The following is a 24,970-nucleotide window of genomic DNA, read 5'->3' on the forward strand; positions in this document are numbered from 1 at the left end:
GGGGCAATTTCGATAACTACATCAACAGAGCGGAACTAGAATGGATGTATAAGTTACAGACTTTTCATCCCAAAGGTTTGAATCGCGATAATGAGGTAAAATCTATAATATGCAAGCAATAGACTACTATCCAAATTATCATACAGACCATTTACCCATTACCATGACTTACATTAATGAAACTGCATCCCTTGAGACAATGTCTAAATTAGACACATCAGGGAGTATCCAATATTACAAAGAAAAACCCCTATCTATGTGTCAATTTAACATCAACCACACCTGGGGTGAAACAGAAAGATCTGTCTCAATTCATTGATTTATTATTTATTTCTATTTTTCATTTAGTAATTTATGTAAATTCTTCTCTCCATGTAAGTGTGTGTTTAGTTGTGTATATATACGGATTATATATGTATATATACACTTATATCCTTACAAGAACGGTATTTTATTTTATTTGTATATGTGGAATCCCGCTAACACTCCTACTAGCCATATAATCAGATTTAATGCTATCAGGAGAATGCAATTACAGAGATAACTCACCTTCCTGTCAATCACTAAGGATTAAGCACTACTATGACATCAGAATCTGAACCAATCATAGACAATGTAGTTGTATTTAAAGGTTCAAGCAGCACCACAAGAACACCCATACTCCCAGAAGAAGACCGGTTAGGTCGAAACGCGTTGGAGGGAACACTGCAAATCTCAATCACACAGCATCTCCACTAAACCCCACCTGCCGCCAACTGTTCCAGCACATTACGACGTGAACCGGAAACATCCACAAGCAGCAGCACAAGCGCGCCAACATCGCCGATACGAAGACCACCGGGACCGGAAGCTTGGTATCCGGGTGAGTATCCTCTGGTGTAGAGTCGTCCGCGGCCCCCGGCTTTCACAAGCTAGGACCGTCAGGCACTCCTCTCCCCTGTCCGGTGCGTCCTGGTGCACGCGCACGGACCTGCCCCTGACCACAGGGACAGTGTCCATGATCTCGGCACACGGGACGCCCGCGACGCAGAGTGATCCCCGGCAACCGCCACAGCTAACCATCCCCGTACCGCAAGGCGGTTCAACCCAGGCAACGCACGGACGTCCACAGGACTCATAACATACCACAAAGGTACCCCTTGGAGTTAGCGGGACGCCGCTATTTCTCCTTGAACAAGCACCAACTATTAATTCACATTTAATTTAATTTGACTATTCAGTTAGCGGCATCAGAGGTTGAGACCAGCACCAGTGCCTATCCACAACGGGATTGGCATATATATATATATATATATATATATATATATATATATATATATATATACATATACACATACACACATACATATAATATATACACATACATACATTTTTCCATTGTTTTCCTTCTTTGCATTCAATGTTTTATTAATTGTTTATTGTTTATCTATACACTGCAGGACTGGTGTGTAATCAATGTTTACTTCTGCAACCAGTAGTATATAGGCAAACATATACTGTACTGCTTTGTAGTGATTCATATTGGCATACATATACTGTACTGCTTTGTAGTGGTTCATAGTGTGATATACTTTTTTCATTAGTAAAACTATATAAATGTTATCCAAACCTCCATACAGTACCAATTCATTATTTGGGTATAACAACTCTAGATTATATTTACATACACCTGTAAATTACATTATATGAGTGAAGCCATTCATGAGATAGAATTAAGCTAGTAACATAAGGTTGTGCGCAGCATCTGGTCCCCACGTTTTATCTGTATTAATTCCTGGAAGTCTGTCATCTTGCACCCAAACAGGATCCTAGAAACCTAGCATTAAATTCATAGGATACAGCAACGTGTAGCACAATAGAACAAATGAGCATTTCCCGAAAAAGAGAGGCATTTTTTTGTTCCAGGGAGAGCAGGAGCCAGTGTTCCTCAGCACGCTGAACCCCTGCTGCTGTAGGCAGGCTGGGCACCAGACTAATGTAGCAGGCTGTTGTACAGTAGCAGGATGAAGGGGCTGAGGATTAGTCCAAAAACTGCAGCAAAATTCACTGTGCATTAGAAATGTGACTAAGGGAGGATGAGTGGGGTATTCCATAGAGTCCCTGATGCTGGTTGCACAGTCCAGTCCACATGTGCAGGAACCAATTGGTTTTGCATTCTTCCAAACAGGCCTTCTGAGCATTCCCTGGTTAGCTGGCAGTAATCCTTTCCCCCCAGCAGCTGTCATCTTCAGTATTTAGGTGAGCTGAGCAGCTTCCTAGGGGTAAAGCAACCATTTAAGTGTTTTCTGTTCTTGTGTATTTACCACATATGGGTAACTGGAGAACTATTTAGGAGGAGATGTATCAAGCCATGGAGAGAGATAACGTGAACAAGTTGCCCAAAGCAACCAATGAGCTTTTAACTGTCACTTCAAAGACTATGCTAGATAAATGAGAGTTAAAAGCCGATTGGTTGCTTTGGGCAACTTCTCCACTTTATCACTTTCCAAGGCTTGATACATCTACCCCTTAGTCCTCTGTATTCATCATGCTGAAGTCTCCGAAATGAGAAGACCAGTGAAGCTGCATTGGCCATAGATGATATTAGTGTCTCCTCTCCCAGGAAACCACGTATCAAACTCCTACCTGCTAAACTGCCGGGGACAGCAGAGGTGGCAGTAAGGCACCAGAGGTACAGTAGGCTACTGATCCTTTACACATAGGGAAAGTTTATATTACAGTATTTCTCCAGCTACAGAAGTGCTACAAAGTGTACTTCAAATTTCTCACATCAACAAGTATTCAGACAGCTAGTTTTACATCTTGTACTTGATCTGCAGCAAGTGCTCTAAGATATGTAAACAGGACCCAACAGATGCCATGCACAGTGTCATTACTGGGAACTGACAGTGCAAAGCTGCTACTAAACACTTCAAAAGGCCTGAGAATAATACTTTAGTCACACCTAAGGCAGCTAAGATATCAACACACTGTTCATGCCCATAAACGGTTCTCTCTTGTGTTCCTAAAACCACTCTGCCCCAAGCAGTTAGTCTCAACTGCAGGAATGACTACTCTCAGCATAACTGTACCCATTGGAAGCCTAATGCTGGGCATTGTGGTCCAAAGAAGCTGAAAAGCAATAGGATGCCTAAGCCTGTACAATTTCCCCTGATGAGGCAAAGAATCTATGTGGCCAGGACACACAATGAGCAGTATTTATACGTTGGGTGAGGACATGCAGCAGCCACTCCAAACCTGTAATGTGTATATTTTAAGGGCTTTTACAAGTGTCTGTTTTATACCAGTACTAAAAGCTACATGGTAAGAGAGGCAAGTAACAGGAGGCTTGTGTTTTACATCTCTTTTACAGTCACTGATCGCTCACCTCAGGTGACCCACAGCCTTGGTTCTGACAAGTGACAGGATGATGTAGTCATTCTGCTGTCCCTGGAATCTGTCCACAGTGGTGACCTGCACAAAATAACATTATCATCCTTCTGTTAGAGGGCAATGCTGAATCTTGGAAACCCTGAAATCCTTGATGTCTAATATGATGTCTAGCAGTGCAATCAAAGCAAGTTCTGTAGATAAAAGGTGTCATTTTTTATTTAATAATGCTGACATTTTTTTTTTAAAGTAATTGTATATTAGATTTTCATAATATAATGCAGGGGGCTCCTTGACTTCTTATCCACAATACAAACAGTGTGATCATTCAGTGTTTATTGTACTATGGGAAGGACATAGCCTATCGGAGCCACAAATCCTAATATAACAATCTGTAGAATTAGCAATCCGTGGTCCTCAAACTGTTTTAAAGCTTGGCTAAGCACCCGGTTCATTCCTGTGTAGGCTTGTACTATTCACTCATTTGTTTTTTTCTCCAATACTGTAAGGAAAGTAGATCTAACCAATAATCTAATACTCACCTTACTAGGCTGTCCTATCACAGGGTTGTTGCCACACCGCTGATTGAGAATGTCACGGATCAGGTGCTTCTGTCCATTATACGTGGTCAGTATGCTAATACGATTGGCTGGATATCCAAGAAGACGCATATACATATACAAGGCTACTGCATACTCCGCCTCGGCCAGATTCTGCAAGGTGATAATGCTAATTAGCGTCTAAGTAACTTACACATGTATCTAAAATGCATGGATACTCTAATACATGTACCATACAAATTCAGTGCAACTTTATCGCCATACATGGTGGTATATTAAAGATCAACACTATATAAAAAATCCTTATGGTAAACACTGAATGTTCCCTGTATCTCATTAGGTCAAAGGTGAATATGTATTTAAGTCCATCAATTGCTCTAAAATAAAGCTACAAACAAATTGTCACAGTCCCTATTTATTTTTACAGTAAATGTTTTATACAGTGTAGACTTACAGTATATGTCCCTCTGTAAATAGGAGACCCGTTACCTGGTAAAAGTATGGGTTTGGCTCAGATTCCCCTACTCCATTGAAGTCCTCTACGTTTATAAGTTGGAAGTCATAGAGTAAGCCAGCGTTAGCGGATCTGAATTCAGGCAGTAGCTGTACATGTGGTAGGTTTCCTAAACTCTTGTAGCGCCAGTTGTAAAGGTTGCACAAGCTGCAAGAGGTAGATCATACATTTACATACTATGGTTTCACCAGGCACAGGAGCACTTCTACAAAGTTCTCCAAAATCATTACCTGGCCCTGGCTCTGCCTTGAGCATCTAGGTCCACAGTTGGCACACCTAGTCGCACAAACCGTGTGAAGAGCGACTGCTCCATGTTGGAGTACTTCTGGAAGGCCATGTTTTTAATAACCGGCGGCAACTGATGATGATCCCCGATCATGATCCATCGCTTCAACCGACTGAAGCCATCTTCTGGATTCTGGGGGTGGGATGGGACGAATGGAGGGGAGAACCATCAGACTAATGAGTGGAATTTTACACACACAAAGAAACGGAAAACACTTTGTCCTGGTCATTATTAAAAGAGTACAGCTTGGAACGGATTGTCTATATTATGAAAAGCAACCATCCCTGGAGCTTGATCACAGAACAGCTTCCCAGTAAGACACTGGATACCAACATTAATCTTTGTCTGGGGACCTTTTAGCAGAGGAAAAGGATAACCCAAGAAAACCTATTAAAACATAATTTAGTAATGTGAAGAAGCTTGGGTATTGACTCTCTTCAGAGCACTGTTATTACTTCCAGAAAAGTTCAAGCCAAGAGGTCATGGCCCTATATTGTACCTGCAAGAGGAGGGGGATGAATGTCTCAATTTCCAGAATCTGAGCAGCTTCTTCCATCAGGATGTTATCATACTGCAGAGGAAAGACAGGAACCTAGAGTCAGCAAAAACAGCAAGGGATCTTCAAGGTGACCGTCTGCAGACGGTGTACAGAATCGTCTGGAGCTGCACAAAATCTAGACCAATAATACAATAAACACTTCTGTTACTTATAAAGGCTACAGACACAAACCACTCTGGGTGTGGCACTGCTGAAACGCTCCCCACACAATGTGATGGAAAATCAGGGTATAGAAAACTTTTTTATTGTGATTATCTCCTGGTCTCTTCACTGTCGCAGGTTCTTGACTTTACCTTGAATCCTAAATCCACAAGATCGTGACGTTTCAGAGCTGCATGGGTGCAGGTCATGGCAATGATCTTTGCTTCCTTCACAAGCAGATACTTAGAGCGATCCAGTCCGCTGCGCAAAAGCTCGAAAGCACGGAATTCCTGAAGAGGCAAAAAAAGTTTGTGCGATAAGATGATTACACTGCACTCCAGGCTGCCTATCTCTGTGCTATATCTGCAGCACTAAGTCTCATACTACTGGGAACATGTAACCAATTTACAAAGACAAATAGTGCTGTAAAGAGAACAGTTATTTATGTTGGAAGCAATACATTTATTTTTTATAGTTTATATTACCAGTCAGACTGCACTAAAAATATACCCAGCTGGTCAATTTCTTATGATGAAGCCCCAATCTGCCTTCTACCCATGCCCGTATACAGAAATGTCCTCACTCGTCTTTGCTGCAATCTCGCGCCGGGCATCTTTCTTGTAGAACATGCGTCTAAGTTGCGATGTGACTAGGACGCACCAGAAGACTGTGCTGATTAATTTGATATGTGACACTTGTATATCTGTGTGTGACTGAGTCTCTCAACCAGCATACAAAGTGCTATGATGTAGGGGCCACGTTTTTTTTCCACGCCAAGTTCTGTTTACAGTCTCAGTCGCACACAGATATACAAGTATCACATATAATCAGCATAGTCTCCTGGTGCGTCCTAGCCGCATCGCATTGCCACTTAAGACACGTGTTCGGGGACAAAAAAAAAAAAAAAAAGACGCCAACAGAGTTACACAGGATCTGTCAGCTCACTTACGCCAGGCATATCGCGCTGCATGGTGTGTGGAGGCTAGATGACACATCTGTAGCTCCTGCCACATATTGCACCCTGTATAGTTTTTCTTAAATCTTCATCCCAGCATTTATAGCAACCATTCACTTAACTGATGTTATTAATTACATCTCAATATTTCAGCTTTATCTGGCAATGCAAGTGTTAATTTCTTCTCTCAAGTGCAGTGTTCTGAAAGATATGACGTCTGCTATAGGGGATAACAGTGCGGACACAGCACATGATAACTATACATACACACAGTGAGTCCATAACGACGACACTCCGTCCTACGTACCAGTCTCGGAACACTACAAACCTCTAGCTGAGTGAATATCTTCTTAATGTGCCGGAAACACCCTTCTGCAATTTCCATGTCCTCTTGATAGGAGCAGCCTTTGAAGATAGGTTGGGGGGCATTGGAGAAGTATTGGTGGAAAGGGAAGAATTTGGCGACGACGCTGGCATCTGGGGCTTGGGAGGACTTGGTTTTTGCCTTGCTCAGGTAGGCCTCCCATCGAGACATTATCTGCAAGGAAGACCCAGAGTAATTCATCCTCTACATCTCAGTCAGATAAGTATCAACTTCTGAACATCTGATTAGGGGAATCACAAATATATTACACCATCCACTACTGCTTGCCTCTCTAGTAATAGATCAGTGTGAGAGGGCTTTCAGCTGTTCTATACTGTTTGCTTTGTGATTTCATTTCTGACCCTCGGATCTTTGATTAAAGTAAAAACACACTTTAAATTAGGATTACTGTTCTCTTTAAGTGCCTAGTGATCTATACTTCTCACCATATGGAATGCTTTGGTTACTTTTCACAGCTATCGGGTCCGAAACATTGGCTATTAATGCTCCTAAGACGACTCCCTCCACATCCCGACGGTCCGAAACATTGGCTATTAATGCTCCTAAGACGACTCCCTCCACATCCCGACGGTAGCAGTGCCCCCCCAGACATGATGAAAGAAATATGGTGTATGATACAGGATATTCACCTGGTACAAGAAGAAGTGGCCAGCAGTCTCGCAAGTATAAGACACATCTCCAGGGACCCCCAGACTCTCCTGTAGACGTCCCACCTCCTTAAGCAACTCCAGTCTCCTCACCAACACATAATTCACTCGCCCGTACCTGGTAAAGTGAGGTTACAATATGTGCTTTAATCAGCACTTCTTCACAATGGCAGCCTTACAAATAGCACATAATACACATAACTCATTTATGCAAGGGTATTATATACAGATATGAAATGGAACAGAGATGAGATAACAGTAAACATTTTATAACAGAAAAGCCCAAAACAACAAGAGATATGGTAAGAACTTATCTTTGTTATCTCTGTTTCTACGAAGTCCATAGGGTCCACAGGGTTGACCTTGGGGTATAGGTTGGGAACCAAATCCGGGCACCACGCAGTTAAAGCTTTTAGCTCCCAGGATGCACTTGGGTCCACTCTCCCTATAACCCCGCCCCCCAGCCAGAGGCACCTCAGTTTGTAAGTAGCCAAAGGCCGGAGGAGGAGAGAAAAAGAGAGAGAAAACTGGAACACTCTAGAACCATACTCACAGAAAAGGAGACGGGAAACCGGTGACCAGTAACACAGCCCATATGAAGCCAGGTGCGTCAGGGCGGGCGCCCTGTGGACCCTATGGACTTCATAGAAACAGAGATAACAAAGGTAAGTTCTTACCATATCTCTTGTTTTCTACTTCAGGGTCCACAGGGTTGACCTTGGGGATGTCCCAAAGCAGTTCAACCAAGGGTGGGGACGCTCCTGTGCTGAGAGGAGAATCCGTCGCCAAAAAGGAAGCATCCTGAGAGGCAAAGAAAACCAATGCCTAGAACCTTAAAAAGGTATGGACAGAAGACCACGTGACACCTAGTAAGGCAAAACAGCCGAGGCGCCACAACGAGCCGCCCACGAGGGTTACATGGCCCGAGAAAAAACAAGCCTCAACGACAGAAATGCCCACCCATGGGTAGGCCCCTGAGGAAGACATACGAGGTCATCCAGCCAACATTTCATTATAGGCCGGCCATCGTTTCCTGTGAAAACCAGAAACCGCAGACCACCAATAAGGAGTCCGATTACCATAAGGAACTTGAACGGATCACATAAAGCCAAAGAGGCCGGACCACAGTCAATGAGGCCACACCAGCCGAGAGGACTGGGGACTGAATGGCCGTACCATAAGTTCCAGAATAATATGGAACCTAAAAACCACTCTAAGAAGAAACACAGGGCGAGAGCAACTCACACCCTGACATGATGCCCTCCAGAAGAGGGAGTCACATGAGAACGCTCCCAATTCAGACACTCTCCTGGTTGATTTAAACACCCTGAGAGAGAGAGAGCTTAAGCAATAGACCATGTAATGGCTATCACAACCAGCGGTTCCATTGACTGTCCCCGGAGGGAACAAAGAACCACTACTAACTCCCCAGGAGTCCCTAGGGAGGACAAGTGGAGGCATAATCCAGAAAACACTCCAAAGGATGAACTGGATACCAGAGCGGAGCAATTCCATATCTTAACCATACCGACAGTGTAGAGATCCGCACTGTCAGGAAGGCCAGGCCAAGGGTGAAACCCAAGCCAGCCGGGAGGAATGCCAGAATATCTGGAAATCCTGGACACCGGAGGATCGTATCGACAGGTATGATACCATAAGAATTACGTATGCCACAGTCCGTGGCAGATCCCAGCAAAGTCTGGCCTATCTGCTCTAAACATCTCAATGAAGACAGAGCCAGGGAAGCCCTGGGACCACAGTAGGGGCGCAGTCAAAGACAAACGATCCAGGTCCAGGGAAAAACAAGGACCCTGAGACAACAGGTCCAGATAGTGAAGCAGTAGGAACGGAGCATCGATGAGGAGACTCCGAAAATCTTAGTACCAGTGATGTCTGGGACGAACTGGAGCCCCCAGAAGGAAAGCCCCTCCGTCTCGAATTAAACTTCCGAAGACCTCGAGGAAGAAGGGAGACCGGAGGACACAGGTACACAAAGTGGAAGGACCACTTCACTGACAAAGAGTCACTGAAGGTAGCTTCAGTACTCCTAGAGCTGGACTGTAACACCGGTAATGTGTGATCGAGTCAGAAGGCCATGAGGATCAATCCCCTCAGGGAGGCCCCCTCTGCTCACCAGGAGTTGAAACCTCTGTTGGAGAAGAGACTAGTCCCCGGGATGCACGTCGTGACGGCTGAGGAAGCCCGCTTCCCAATGGAGAGCTCCGGGAATAAACACTGCAGAGTTGGCCAGGAGAAGACCCTTGGACTATGTCAGAATGGATGACATGCCTGACATTGCCACCCAACTACCAGTGTTGCCTAGATGGAAGCCACTGTTGTGACACTGTCGGACTGAACCTATTTAGGTTTACCGTGACATATGGGTTAGGCCAGAGTGAAGGTCCAAGACAGCCTAAAGTATTAACAAGTTAAGTGGCAGGGCAGAAGCGACAGACGTCCAACTACCCCGAAACAAATGCGGACCAGACACTGTAGCAAAGAATACCCTGGACGAGATGGCCATAGCCACCCGGACAGAGATCAACTCGCCTCCGGAGAAAGTATCATCGTTCGAACAGCGATCCGATGGAAAAAACTGGATCCATCTGGAGGGGAGTCAATTATGGCAAGGCCTGGAATGGAACTGAGCACATTCCACCCTACCAAAAGGTAGACACTCTGGTAGACCGCGCATCACAAAGAGTAATGACATATGTCGACTGCGTAGATATCCGCACACTCCAAGAGTGGAGATCTTGTCTTACGCCAGAAAAATTCTCAGATTCTGAGAATCCAGCAGTGCTCCCAGATGAAGAAAACCCTGTGAGGGATGCAGGGAGGACTTTTTTCTCTGTTGACTAATTATCTGTGCCGAGAAGAAGCCACGGTTATCCTGACCTGGCGGTAAAGGACCTTGGTGATCCTGCTAAAAGCAGGAGACCGTCCAGAGAAAGGAGCATTCGGATACACTGAACAGGTGAACTGTCAGAAAATCCATAAAGCTGGTAAACCCCGGTGGAGTTGAGGACAGTCCCAAAAGGCAGAGCCCGAAACTTACAAGTGTTGCTGTGGCACAGCAAACCTGAACCCATGCTGATGAGAGGGCTCTGTATGTACCCGTAGGTACGTATCCTGAATACTCAGATATACCATAAAATCCCCAGGTTCCAAACGTCGGATGATGGAGCATGGACGATTCCACCTGAGTCCAGGCACCGTTGGAATCTGATTCAGGGATTTGAGACAGAGTATAGGCAAATGAGGACCAGTCGGTCACTGCCCCGGAAAGAAAGTAGAACAACCAGTCCCTCACTGAGATAGTGAGGTTGGCCGAAATAGCTCTGCTTACCACAAAGACTGTAAAGCTTTCTGGGATTGTAAGGCCCTGATCGGGTCTGAAGAAGGGCCCGTGTAACAATGCCTGTGAGGAGGCCGCCTGAGCAATGAGAGGCCGTTGAGAATCAGTACCTCACTCTGGAATTCCCCAGATGTAGACCTGTCCCGTCAGGCTGAAGGTATATCCTCAGGTGTAGAAACAGGGTCGTCCGGAAGTCCAGGACTGCTCGGTACTGGATATGGTGGTCCCCATGGAGGCCGACAGCCTAGGAAAAAACAGGCCTTTAGGCTGACCCTGAGGACAAAAAGACTTAACAGAGTTAGTCCGAATGTAGTGGGAGTAGCTAAAGACGGCATCTCCCCATTAGTGATACTGCCAATGATGCAACGATCTTGTCAAGGTCAGGACCAAACAAGATCTTCCCCATGGAAGGAGTCTGCACCTCTGCTTTCCCATAACGCAGCCAGAGGGTATTGCGGCGGATACAGTTGCCGCCGAAACCCTGAAAGTTAGAAGACCGGCATCCAATGTAGGTAATCCCACATATGACCACTGCATATTTTATGTGAGCGGCAAAAGATATTTGAACCCCAGACGTGTTGGAGGGGAAAAACGTCACAAAAGCATCACCATGCGATGGCCATGGTAGGACGGGCAACAGGCCCCGAAAACGAGTACATTGATTTCAGGCAAAGTTACCACCTACGGATCCGTAAAATCTGTCCAGGCCGGGATGGGAGGCGTATTAATGCCTGTAACCCGACGATTAACATACAAATCCATCCCAGAAGGGGATTTCCATTACTTGTGAGGACCCTCAGGGAATGGGAAACAGGAGGCCTTTGTGACTCCTCGTATCTGGCGACAGCCAGACTCCCGCTATGAGATCCACCCGCTGGGCAGAAAACGGGAGATGTATGATACTGGTGCAGGATCGACATTCTCTATATCCAGAATGAACCTGGTTACCAGCCCCAAAGCAGGGATAATAATACTTGAAATCGGCTCCCCCCATGTGAGAGGGAAGGAGCCGAATACACCATCCAGTTCACGGCAGAGCCACTGGGAAGTAACCACAGGGCGTATATCACGCCAATTAGTATTTCGTATAAAACGACATCCACCAGGGTGGCCGTTGTGGTAATCCCTGCAAGGGGAATGACAGACCGATGTGGTATCGGAGGTAATTCATGTACTGTGAAAAACCCCGGCGGGGAGCGATAGTCTGTTGCACGGGGGTAAATTGCAAGAAATTGCGAGATACCCCGAGTTCAAAAGGCCAGTATGGTGAAGTAACTCCAAGCGAGTGACGACAATGGGGCCCGCCCGGCCATCCTCAAAGGAGAGGACCCTGAGGAATAAACCGCCCTTTAAGGGGGTCGTGCAAGGGGCCCGGCACCAGATGGTGCCGCATACATAAACCTTTCTGAGTTAAAATCCTCCGCACTACTACCTGCAGGCTATGACTTGCAGGATAGCAATAATGGGTGCAGTATCGTGTGCAATCTCCTGGTCAGATATATCTGACTATCTTGACGGAAATATTAAGCAGCGCCATACCGGTCCTGACTGACGCTAAGATTAGCTGCAGGGACCCATTATCAGCGTATGCAACTCACAGTTCCATCTAAAATATGGCAACGTGCAGCACGCAACAGTATGTGACAAACCTCACAGATATTAACAAGTATATATATGTGAGGTCTCAGAACCACCCCAGGTACACCTGTATTAGGGCAGATAAAGAAAAGGGATAGATATACACTGACAGGTGAGAGAAAAAGCAGACAGTCAGCACTAGCATGTCACTTACAATGCAGAAAAATATATATACATACATTTGCATGACATATAATATACTGCACAATGTCGCTACATTCAACTGCCCAGATTCAGTGTCTGGGAAGGCTATAGCGCTGTGTACACTCACCCAAAATGGCCAGGTACGCAGGGGGACTGGGCTCACTGACATCCTAGAAGTTCTGCAGCACCACCGAGAGATAATGGCCGCTGGAGACCTCAGAAGAACCGTGGCCCGCGGAGGAAGCAGCTCAGCGACGCCAGACTGTAGTATTTAAAGACGCGCTGAACTGAGGGGAGGAGCCGCTAGACAGGAAAGGCTTCCTCCCCTGGCTAGCAATTAACCCCCCGGGATGCCGGCTCCCGCAAGCGGTGACCACGCGACTTACCTGTCCCCGTCGATCCGGCAGCAGCCCAGGGATTCCTCCAGAGCCCGGCTAGTACAGACTCTGGGGTCCCGCTGCGATCCCCAGATCTGTACTGGCGTCGCAGCGCCGGCAGGGTGTAGGAGCAGCAGCTTAGACGTCCATTGGACAGTCTGATGCTGCCGCTCTGAAGAGTAGTAAAAAAATAATAAAAGAAAACTCTTTTAAAATAAATTTTAAGCTTAGGGGCTGCTAAGCAGCCCCCCTGCAGTAACGGTGACCCGACTCCGGCCGGGCACCAACTTAAACCGAGGTGCCTCTGGCTGGGGGGCGGGGTTATAGGGAGAGTGGACCCAAGTGCATCCTGGGAGCTAAAAGCTTTAACTGCGTGGTGCCCGGATTTGGTTCCCAACCTATACCCCAAGGTCAACCCTGTGGACCCCCTATGGACCCTGAAGTAGAAAAAAGACATTTTTATATTTCCGTTTATTTATGAAACACTGAATGTAGCAAGAATAAGTGACTGCTATTCTCCTCAAATGTTTGCATAACTTATTGTATAGGAGTTTTAATGTAGCATTATTGTCCGAAATAGTAATGTTGGTCCTCTGAATGATTGTACTAGTAGAGAGATCATGTAATATGCAGACGAAGAAGCCACAAACCCTATTAATGACACTAATTAAGATCTTGACAATATTCTATACATTGCTTTAACATATTACATGAATGAATATGAAGGAACGAGTTTAGTATGTTCAAATCCCGACAGCGGAAGCCCGGCAGGGGTGAAGATCCCGATCGCTAATAAGGTAAGTATAACTAACCCTATTTTCCCCCCTAACCCTCTCTTAGGGGTGCCTAACCCTAACCCCCCCTTCACCTAACCTAAACCTAACCCTCCTGGGGGGGTGCCTAACCCTAAATCCCCCCAGGAGCCCTGACACCTAACCCTCCCCCCCGCGGCTGTCCGCATCAGACTTACCTTCGTTTGGTATGCCGGGCTTCGGGCTCCCGGCGTAGGTCTAATGACAAGCTTCGGGTTTTCGACGCCTGTCATTAGTACCTTGCCGGGATTTGACAGTCGGGAAGCAGGTGGTCGGCATTTAGACCGTTGGCTTCCTGACTACATCCCAAAGGGACAAACACTTATGTTTGTGATTTTTGCTTTTACAATGATTAAAAGGTCATTAATTATTTGGATAAGTCTGGTCCCAATAGTACAGAAATAACTAAAACGAAACATTCAGCCAGTCCCCTGATGTCTCTATCAGGCCAGTGACACCCTCACTTCAGACGTCGCTGCCCATGTGAGTGGGAAGGACAGGGAGGAGAACATAGATGCTCGCTACAGACTTTGGAGGAGCTGCCGGATCGGGAGAGATGCCAGATATTCAGTGTTATTGTTTAATGTAATAAACTGAAAATGCCATGTCAGGAGTTGTACATGGGGACTTAAACTGGGGCAATTACTATATCAATCACCCAGCTATTAGCCCTATGATAAACAAGTAAATTATATTGGAGAGTTGTGAATTGGACACTTGTGACGTTATCATTTAAAGGACAACTAAACCTAAACTGCCTTATATAAACGGTCTACAATTAATTTGCACTTATTTATACAGTATGTACAAAGGTCAAAGCTGTGACAGAGGTGGAGATAACAGACTTGATTTTACCCTCTGATTTTATAAGCTATTTACTGCAAAACAGCCAATATAATCAGATATTTTGTGCAAGAATAATCTGTGTCCTTGAATGTGATTACTGATTCAGTGCCACATTGATTGCTTGAAAATAGCTATTCGTAGTTGGATGGATCTATGTGGCTGCACTACCCTTATACACCCGAATGTGAGAGCAGGCGTCATCATGATCAGCCTGGACTTCCATCTGCCCTATCCTGAGTGCATGAATTCCATCTGAAGTCACTGGATCTTTGCTCACCTCTGAATAGGCTGCAATTCAGTCCAAACATTCACAGCAAACTTATGCTAAGTGCAAACACCCCATTGCTGCACAGAAACACTCAGGTGCAAGCAGAGATCCATCTGACTTCTGTGCAACTCTGAATGGTGCCGTAGATCTACATAGAAGCAATTAGTCGCATTGTTCAGCCTTGTGCTCTTGCACAATGTGAGGATTGGCAGACGCTGCAGCTTTCTATGCGGCTCAGGATCAGGCCCAGGATGTTTAGGAGAAGGTCTCACTCCACGATCACATCTTATATTCTAAATAGCCTTTATTAGTAGTTACAACACAAGTTGATCTATATAATACGTAAGTACACTGTAATCAGTACTAGGAAGAACAATCATTTTTTTATACAACATTATTCTCCTTATTTAAAATATATCTTATTTTGTATACAGAATTTTCAAGACAATTTGCTACACTGTGTTATTCAATTAAAGAATTACTATTTATATGTATTTACATCCATGTTAAAACCAGCAGCCCAGAGTCACGTGTTGGCCATACATGATTTCTAGGGGGTTACTTATCATTCCTTCTCGCAGCTCACCTGCTAAAATCCTTCTCTGTCTCTAGTTCCTCCTCGCCATGCCCCAGACGCAGAAGGTGCCTCTCGTCAATATCTAGGGCCATAATCTTCTCAAACAGCTGGTTGAGAGCCTGTAGATTGATAGGGACAGGTGGAGAGAGGTATTTAGAAACTGCATGTTTGTGTTCTAGGAAAAGGGGTCAGGCATGACGAGCTGACACGCCAAGCTCACCAAATCTGAAAGTACTCAGCCACGTAACAGATGGTACTATGCAGCTCTGACACGGACAGGACGGCCCAGTAAATAATACAAAGTAAAGACATACAGTACATGGAAGACAGGAGGAGGTTGGGAGAAAGGGAAGCAAACACCCTCATTTTGTATATATCATTGATTTCATCTAGAAATATATTTTGTTGAATTACCATGCTTTGGGAGGAATTAAATTAACCACGATAAGCCTCTTTTTCGCAAATAAACGCCTTATCGTGTGAATACTTATCGGGCAATCCTATTAGCCACGGTTTTCACGGGTGTGAATTTCCCTTAGGATTTTGCATGACTCTTTTCCCCACCTCCTGAGCAGGTGAAAAGTAGGGGAAAATCTCTATTTTAAGGTAGATGGGACATCCTCCTTAATGACTAATTAGGCAAAAATAATTGGTACTTGTGTACTTTATGGACTCATTGCAGAGAGAACCAAATGAATGTTTTAAAAGGTACTTGTGTACTTCACATACACAAGTACCGAAAGTTGTCGCAACCTAAAGAAGAAAGTTGGCCCCTCGCTACGCTTAGGGGCTCGGTGGCTCGCCACAAGGTTGTATCCCCCCTCTATGCCCACTTGGATGGTAGGAAATGACGCTGGACACTGGGAATGACGCTGGACACTGGTTGATGATGTCAGGGTCCTCTCTGTGAAGGGGATTTAGACATTACCATGACGGATAATAATAATGAGTGTAGGACACTTGGGTTCTCTCTGCAATGAGTCCGTAAAGTACATAAGTACCAAATTATTTTTTAATTAGCTTAATTTTGGCTAATAATGTCATTTTTGGGGTATATGAATGGGACAGGTGTTTTTAAAATTACAGGTGAGTGTTAGAAGTGTATTTTGAAGGTTTTTTAAAAGGATCTTTAAATGACACAAATATATACTTATAGACATTTGTATACACCCATAATTTAAGTAGAACATTTATTTTGTCAAAAAAACTCTTGCTTCCTAACATTATTTGACTGATTTAGAAAACAACAACCATTTGACACAATTTAAGAACCCCAAATACTGTCATTAGGGAATACACTTCTATACGGTTGTCCTACATCACTTTGACTGGTTTTTTTTTTTTTTTTTGAGTACTGGCAGATTTCCCCACGTTCACCTACACTTATCGCGGGTTAAAGCAGGAAGAATTATCTTGCGACTGCCACAATGCGACTTTTACTAATGAATTGCACAATAAACGCGAGTGCGCATAAACGCGATAAGCGAAGTTATCGTGCAAAAAGTTAACTTGAATTTCCCCCTAAGTATAATAACCTTGTTCTCTAATAATCAAGTTGCATCCAAGGAATTGCTCAAGTTGTTACTTTATGCGGTAATTGTATTTATTTGTCAGGGTGTGGTATGAAATGTCGACATGTTCAGGATGTCAACATTTGACATGCCGACACTGACAGATGCTGCTATTTTAGCATAACCCTAACTCGTATTGCAGTCTAATCCTAACCATATTTGCAGCCTCACCTTAACCCTAATTTCATGTGTTGACAGTATAAGGGCTCAATTTTATTAGTCGCGAAGGGAGCGAGTTGCCTTTCCAATGACGTAGAAACGCCGGCAGCGGCACCGCAACTTGCCCCCCTCGCAGCCCGATCTCACGCCAAGCATGCAGATTGTTGTATGCTGCCCTGCGGGGCTGCCAACAAATGTCCGCGACTCCAGAGGTACCATAGGTGCAGTTTACAGCAGCACTTACTCACGGCTAACAGGATTGAGCCCTAACTGTCAACATTACCAGCGTCAACATTATGAATGCCGACATGTCAAATATTGACATTCAGTCCATGTCGACATCTATGTTGACATTTTGGATGTCAACATTCTAACTAAAGTCCATTTGTCACTATGGGGGCGATTAAATCCAACGCAAATTGAATAGCGACGGGAGCGAGCTCCCGGTGCTATTCAATTCAGTGCGCTGTGTGGTCAAAGAATGGCGGTTATCACGGTCACCGGCATTCTCTGACCAAAGTGCCGGGCGTGCGGCTGTTAACGCCGCACTATGCAGAAAAACAGCCACGCACCCGGCACTTTGGTTGGATTTCTCTTCGCATCCCCAGGGGGTGCAAGAAGAAATCCTTAGCCCGCCCAAACAGCGCGGTGTATTGAATAGCTTTGGGAGTCCCTCCCGTCGCTATTCAATAGCGCGTTGAATTGAATTCCCCCCTATGACAATTCAAATGGGGGAAGCTGTTCCCAACCTGCAGCTTACTGAGAATCACCATTTCCTGCCCCACATCATGACCCCGTCACACACAACACTAATCTTACAGTCACACGAGTGGACAAGCGCTTCCAAAAGACCAGCACAATCTCCTGATATAACCTATGTTGCTGTGAGCATTCTGATGATCTGATTAACTACAGTAATATAATCCATATCGTTTCAACACATGGCGCAAACAACTAGCAGGAAATAAATAACTATAACAATATAACAACTATAATATAATAATAATAATAATATTATTATTATTAAATAGGTGCTCGGAGCCTAGTCAGATGTACCTTGAAATTAGGGCAAGCATCTTATATATATTATTTAGTGATTCCTAAGGAATAGTTTTGATAAGAGTCTATATTTTTCCAATAAATATTTTTAAGTAATCAGTCCATTTAGGTCTACATGAAGAACAAATGCAGTAGCTTCAATAAAGATCACAGTAGGCAGGGTACATGTATGCGAGGTGTAACACTAAGCAGGTAGCACCGATATCACAGCTAGAGAGCACATATGACAAAACCTATACACACACACATGCTAGAAATAAGAATTCCAGGGTCAAATCAAAAAAAAAGTATAGCAGAGTCGGAACAGGAACAAAAAGCCTAGGATATGGAGGAGAGAGGATGTACACAAACGTAGGATTGTGCTACAAAGCTATATTCATCTTATAGGGAAAGTAGGAGTGATCAGAACTAAGAGCAGGATTACTACTGGTGGGACTGGGATACCTTCTCTGCAGCGGGGGTGGGACCAGACATCACAAGGGACAAAACAAATATTATACTAAATGAGTGGAATGAAATATCATAGAAAGAAAATGTCTACACACATGGAAAAGGAATCAAATAACACAGAGATCAAATGACTCAGGAACAATCCGTGTAACGAGGGAATAGCCCACACCTGTCCATGAAATAGCTTTTGAGTTGATAGTCCCATTACTTTTGGCCCCTTAAAAAGTGGGAGGCACATATAGAAACCGTTCACCTGATTTGGATGTAATTACCCTCAAATGAAATCTGAAAGTCTGCAGTTAAAGCACATCTTGTTTGTTTCATTACAAAGCCATTGTGGTGGTGAGTAGAGGCCAAAATCTGAAAATTCTGTCAATGTCCCAATATTTATGCACCTGACTGTACATAGCCCCTGACTGCACAAACTCACCTGGTTAGAATGAGTCACTATAAGAGTTCTCTGCTCAGGAAAATTGTGATAAAGGTTGGAAATTATCTGAACGGCCACATCAGTCTTGCCTGTGCCAGGAGGTCCAACAACCTGCAAAAGAAAAAAGTTGCAATTAAATGATTAATAGGTAAAAATAAACTTTTTCAAAATAAATAAAAATGGATAAAAACAAGAGCATAATGATAATACAGTAGCTTTGGTTTTCAAAGGGGGTGATCTATGAGCAGCTGGGTGTGGAGGATAGATGGAAAGGACTATCTATGCAATTCTAAGCCGAATTGTGAATGTGCTCTTTTATTATAAACACTTTCATGTGACAATTATTACATAGAGAACTGCTTGCAGGATATTAGTTAATTATGTTTATATTATAATACTTTCTTCACTTTAATTTTTTTTATAGTTTAGAGAATGTTTCAGTTGAAAAAGCGGCCACCAAATGTGTATAGTGACCTCTGACAAAGCCGTGGGTGGAGCAACGGGGAAGCGCGTCAGGTGATGTCCATATGGTGTCCATCATGTATTGTGTCACCCTATGGCAATCACAGGAGTAGCCTGCATTTGGGGCAAGTGACTCCTGCCCAGCCCTGCCTATATCTTTTGCTCCTCAACTGTACTTACCTCCTTGGAGTCGGTAATTAAAAGTGAAATGTTCAACAATATCACTATTAATTAAATGCATTGTTGTTTTCTATTAAACTTTTTTTTTCATTTTCATTAAATGATCTTTCATTTTTCAGTTACTAGCCAGATTATTATTACTTTTTAAATGTTAGTAGCTCCTCAGGAGGTTTCATTTTTCTCGAGTAGCTCACATCCCAATTATGGTTGGCAACCACTGTTTTAGAGCATATCAGATTACACAAAGTAAGATGTACTTCTCCCCCTAGTGGCAGGAATGGCTATTGCATTCACTAAGACGGCCGAGAGAGATTTCTCTATTCTGGCAAGAAGCAGACATGTGGTTCTTGTTCACGCACCTGTGTTTACAAGTCTCAGAGAAGAGAACCAGACCCAACATCTGGAGCTATAATCACAATGTGATATAGAGCAGAGCAGCTCTCCTGGTAAGACCAATAACTATCCATCCATATAGTAAGGAAGCATGCGGTATGTAGAGACGTTAAGGTAACATTCTATTCTTTGTGCAAATTTTCTTTACCTGATCTTAGAACTTTAATGCCACTGTAAACACTGATGCCTAAATGTAATAGCCTGTGACTAGTGACAAGTGCTGAGATTTTGGCTATTAAGCCATGAGATTTAAAGTAGCAATTTGTTTTTACTGGGTTTTTTGTAAGGCAAAGCCAATCTGGTTTTGCCATAAAATATTGGCGCTCTAAATCAGGCAGCTAAATAGCTGAAATCTCAGCACTTGTGCCAACTCACAGGCTGTTACATTTGGCCCAGAAGCCTCTTCCACCTCCAGCATATAAAGCTTTGTACCATTTTAATTAACACTAGAAATCTTGCCAACACATTCCTGTCTTCACATTCCTACATATGTAAGTAAGCATCAATGCCTGGAACAATGAAAAGCATAAGGTACAGTTTTGATCCAGTTCCATTGACAATAAGCAAACACATGCTGTACTTGAATACTCTCCTGCAATGTCCCAAGGACTCCTGAATTTTGTGCAGACCCCACAGACTCCCCGGGAGAACAGGTTACCCTCCAGCATCCTGACCACTTCCTAGTGAAATAGGCGGGATGGGGGAGTGATTCCCAACTAATCACGCTATTAATGCCCTGTCCCTGTGACATTGTGCCAAAGTGGTCACCTACATATCCTTTCCAGGAACTATCCCGGATTAGGCACCTATGGGCAAACATGTATCTTTTCACCAGCAGTCACACTATGTGCACTTGTGTATCCAGTTCTGTTAGTCCATTCTGGATCCCTGGCAATATGAGGAAACGTTTACCTGCTCTCATTCACTATAATCTGGTTTTTTATATCAAGTGTTTTAATTGACATTTGCAAAGCATAATGTGGCTACATAACAAACAAAACTCATAGGTACTGCTAGAACAGACAGAGATGCTGCAATGGCCTATAGTACATTAGGCCACAGCTGAAGGTGACACATACATTGTACAGACAAATGATAAATCTATACAATAATCGGGAATGCCTGTCCTGTTTCGGTGAGGCGCAGTGGGAGACGGGGCACGAGCCAGTCACAAATACTAGCATCACCATAAATCACAGTGAAAATCAGATGACACCGTGAGCCACATCGGCAGGAATAGGTGAAAGGTATGTGTGTGCGGGGAACAAATTACACTGCACAACAATGAAAATGTTTCCGATGTGAAAATAGTTACTTCTAATTGATTTCAGCATGCAAAGAATGAATATGACATTTAAAACTCTGTTAGCTCTGAGTTCTGAGATATAGCCCATTTATGACGATGTAGGTGTATTCCTAGTGAAGTGGGCAGAATGGAGAGAATCGTACCAGCAATCTGCGTTCCGCGCAGAGGGGGCGGGGGCTAATGACCCAATTAAATGAATCAGTTATTTGTCCCCTCCCCTATTCAAATATATGCGATTCACAGGATTACCCACACAAGATAACTGTGGTGCACTGAGTGACAAGCATAGTGAGCGATTCCACCAAGACATTTCAGCAATGGAACAAAGATATCAGGATAGGTGAATCATTACTGTTGGACAGTGACAAGAGATGCCCCAGAAGAGGAGTATAAGAGACAAGCAAAGAGAAAGCACCCCCATGAATAGGCCACTATATTAGATAGTACTTTCGTATGCTGTATGTTTGCTTTGTATGCTGTATGTTTGTTTCATATGCTGTATGTTTGTTTCGTTTTGTGTTCTTATTTGTGATTGTTTGAATTAAAACTGTTATTTATTTTCTATCAAGAAAATATCAGATTATTTAAAAATAGCTTCTCACTATGACTATATTACTAATGTACATACAGTATAGTGCAAGTAGTGTAGCTCAAAAAATAGAGCTAGTAAAAACATTCCGAAATCATTTCAGTTATTCTAGACCTCAAATTAGTAATGTATGACTATTTTTAGAAAGGAAACAAATTAAAAGTATTAATTTGTTGTACAGTGTTACCTGTCTGCATACAAACAATAAGGGCAGTCATCATCGGAAAGAGACCATGGTGCATAGCGTGAAGAAATACAGAATTTCTGATCTTGTGGGTGAATCATTCATTCATTCATTCATTCATTCACCAGTGCTACCCATTTATGAAAACAAGGGTAATCCACGTTCTGGCTATTATCGCCTTGACCAAGGCAAACAGATTATACACATATTGCAAGGCAGAATTATCCAGTATTAGGTCAAGGGATATCCCAAAATTACAATAATGTCTTGTTTCTTACCATAGTAAGCCCGGGCTGCATTCCTGCGCGAATAGCTTCAGTCTGTGTAGCAGTGAACTGGATGGTATTCCTAGAAACCAAACAAATGGAATATTTGAAAAAAAGAGTATACACCAATGACAACTACATAAGCACAAGTATCAGGTAACACACGATATACATACTAGTTAGTGTTTGGTGCAACACAAAGAGATTAAGAAGTGACATGTGAAGGTCTCTCACTAACACAAGTAAATGTCTTTGTGATCTTTGTTTCTGTGCTGAGCTGACCATCATGTCAAGGATAAATAAACATGTTTATAATATTAGATATGGTAAGAACTTACCCTTGTTATCTCTATTTCTACGAAGTCCATAGGGTTCCACAGGATACCTTGGGGTATAGGCGATGGCGGCAGACATCCAGGCACCACAGAGTTAAATTTTCAGCCTCCCAGGATGCACTGGGGTTCCTCTCCTATACCCCGCCCCCGAGCCTCAGGCCACTCAGTTTCGTAACAAGCCATAGGCCGGAGCAGGAGCAAAAAAGAGAGAGAAGACAGTCTGGAACACACAAGAATCACATTCTCACCAGAAGGAGACGGAGAAACCGGTGACCAGATCAAAGCCCATCTGCAGTACAGGTGCGACAGGGCGGGAGTCCTGTGGAACCCTATGGACTTCGTAGAAATAGAGATAACAAGGGTAAGTTCTTACCATATCTCATATTTTCTACTTCAGGGTCCATAGGGTATCCACAGGATACCTTGGGGATGTCCCAAAGCAGTATCCTTTAAGGGTGGGGACGCTCCTGTGCTGTAAGGAGAATCCGCCGCCGAAAGGAAGCATCCTGAGAGGCGAAGGTATCAAAAGCATAATACCTTACCAAAAATATGGACAGATGACCACGTGGCTGCCAATCACCGCTGAAGCGCCACGTCAAGCTGTCCACGAAGGACCCACAGACCTAGTGGAAGAGCTTTAATAGAGGATGGAACAGGAAGACCTGTGAATCCATCCTGCCAAAGTTAGCGTAGTGGCAGGCCAACCCTTTTTATGGAAACCAGAAAGGACAAAACCGAGAGTCTGATTTCCTAAATGGACTGGTACGGTCAACTTAAATTCTTAGCGTCCGTACCATTGCCAAATAGGCCTCACCAGCAGACAGGACTGGGGAAGTAAAGGCAAGCACTGCCCTGTTCTTAGGAAAGATGAGAAAAAGGGAGGTCTACATGACAGAGCCTCCCATTCTGAGATCCTACTGGCCAAATTAAGAGCCAGAAGGAATACAGTCCTAGCCGTAAGCCATTTGAAATCCACTGAGCCCAGTGGATCAAATGGCGGTCCTCAGAGAGCCCTAAGGACCACAGCCAAATCCCAAGGAGCCACAGGTGGAACAAAGGGATGCTGAATATAACGTACACCCTGCACAAAGGTGCGGACATCAGGAAGAGTAGCAATCCTACACTGAAACCATACTAACAGGGCAGAAACCTGCACCTTGAGGTAAGCAAGGCGAAGACCGTTATCTAAGCCCACCTGTAGGAAAGCCAACCTCTGGATATCCGGAATACCCGAGGAGCCTAGCCTCTAGGGCGACACCTGAAAGAAAGTATACCATACCCAATGGTAAATTCTTGCAGATAAAAACTTCCGAGCTCTTAGCATGGACAGAGCCCCTGTTATCTCTAGAGCTGGAAAAACTCCTAGACCTTAAGAGGGCAGTCTCCACCACAGACAACCCAGGTCTGGGGATCAGCCAGGATCCTGAGACAACAGGTCCGGACGTAGAGGCAACAGCTTCGGAGTGTTAACTGAGAGGCTCCGAAGATCTGAGTAATAGTGCCATCTGGCCTACGCTGGAGCTATCAGCAGGAGCGTGCCTCCTTCTTGCTATTACTGGAGGAAGAAGGGATAACGGAGGGACGAGGTACACAACTTGGAAGGTCCACTGGACCTGCCTACGTCTATCAGAAGAGTCTCATCTCTGAAAGGCTCCACTTGTTCACCAGAAGATTGAACACCTCCTGATAAAGAGGACATTTCCCTGAATGCACGTCTTGACGGCTGAGAAAGCCTGCTTTCCATCTGAGGATTCCTGAATGAACACTGCCGATGACGGCAGGGATATAGCCTTCCACCCAAGCCAGAATTCGGGACACCACTGTTAGTGTCGCCTGACTTCGGGAACCTCCTAGGTGGTTTACATAAGCCATCATGATGGCGTTGTCAGACTGTACCTGCACGGTATTTCCGTGGAGGACCTGTCCTGCATGCTGGAGAACCCTGAATACTGCTCAGAGTTCTCAGATGTTTATGGGAAGCGCAAAAACTACTGATGTCCACCTGCCCTGGAACAAGTGTGGACCCGTCATGCTTCCCAGCCACGGATACTGGCGTCCGTCGTCAGAAGGACCCTGTCCGCAATCCCAAAGGGGGTGCCCCTTGTTTAGGTGAGCTTTCTGCAGCCACCAGGCCAGAGAGAGACAAACCT

The 24,970-nt window shown here is 44.3% G+C and overlaps 1 protein-coding gene across 1 annotated transcript in view; it reads right to left on the minus strand.

Moving 5' to 3' along the window:
- Nucleotides 1-24,970, minus strand: part of AQR (aquarius intron-binding spliceosomal factor) — a 169,904-nt gene that overhangs the window by 25,348 nt on the left and 119,586 nt on the right. Inside the window, exons 22-32 of the mRNA XM_088456488.1 lie at nucleotides 22,498-22,567; nucleotides 19,106-19,216; nucleotides 15,446-15,555; nucleotides 7,399-7,534; nucleotides 6,713-6,922; nucleotides 5,582-5,719; nucleotides 5,229-5,300; nucleotides 4,674-4,861; nucleotides 4,419-4,590; nucleotides 3,912-4,082; nucleotides 3,368-3,453 (exon numbers count right to left, since the gene is read on the minus strand). Coding sequence (XP_088312614.1) covers nucleotides 3,368-3,453; nucleotides 3,912-4,082; nucleotides 4,419-4,590; nucleotides 4,674-4,861; nucleotides 5,229-5,300; nucleotides 5,582-5,719; nucleotides 6,713-6,922; nucleotides 7,399-7,534; nucleotides 15,446-15,555; nucleotides 19,106-19,216; nucleotides 22,498-22,567 — 1,464 coding nt within the window. The remainder of the gene's footprint in view (nucleotides 1-3,367; nucleotides 3,454-3,911; nucleotides 4,083-4,418; nucleotides 4,591-4,673; nucleotides 4,862-5,228; nucleotides 5,301-5,581; nucleotides 5,720-6,712; nucleotides 6,923-7,398; nucleotides 7,535-15,445; nucleotides 15,556-19,105; nucleotides 19,217-22,497; nucleotides 22,568-24,970) is intronic.

Source organism: Taudactylus pleione, unplaced genomic scaffold, assembly GCF_031769625.1.
Source record: "Taudactylus pleione unplaced genomic scaffold, aTauple2 ptg000707l, whole genome shotgun sequence".
NCBI classification, from domain to species: Eukaryota; Metazoa; Chordata; class Amphibia; order Anura; family Myobatrachidae; genus Taudactylus; species Taudactylus pleione.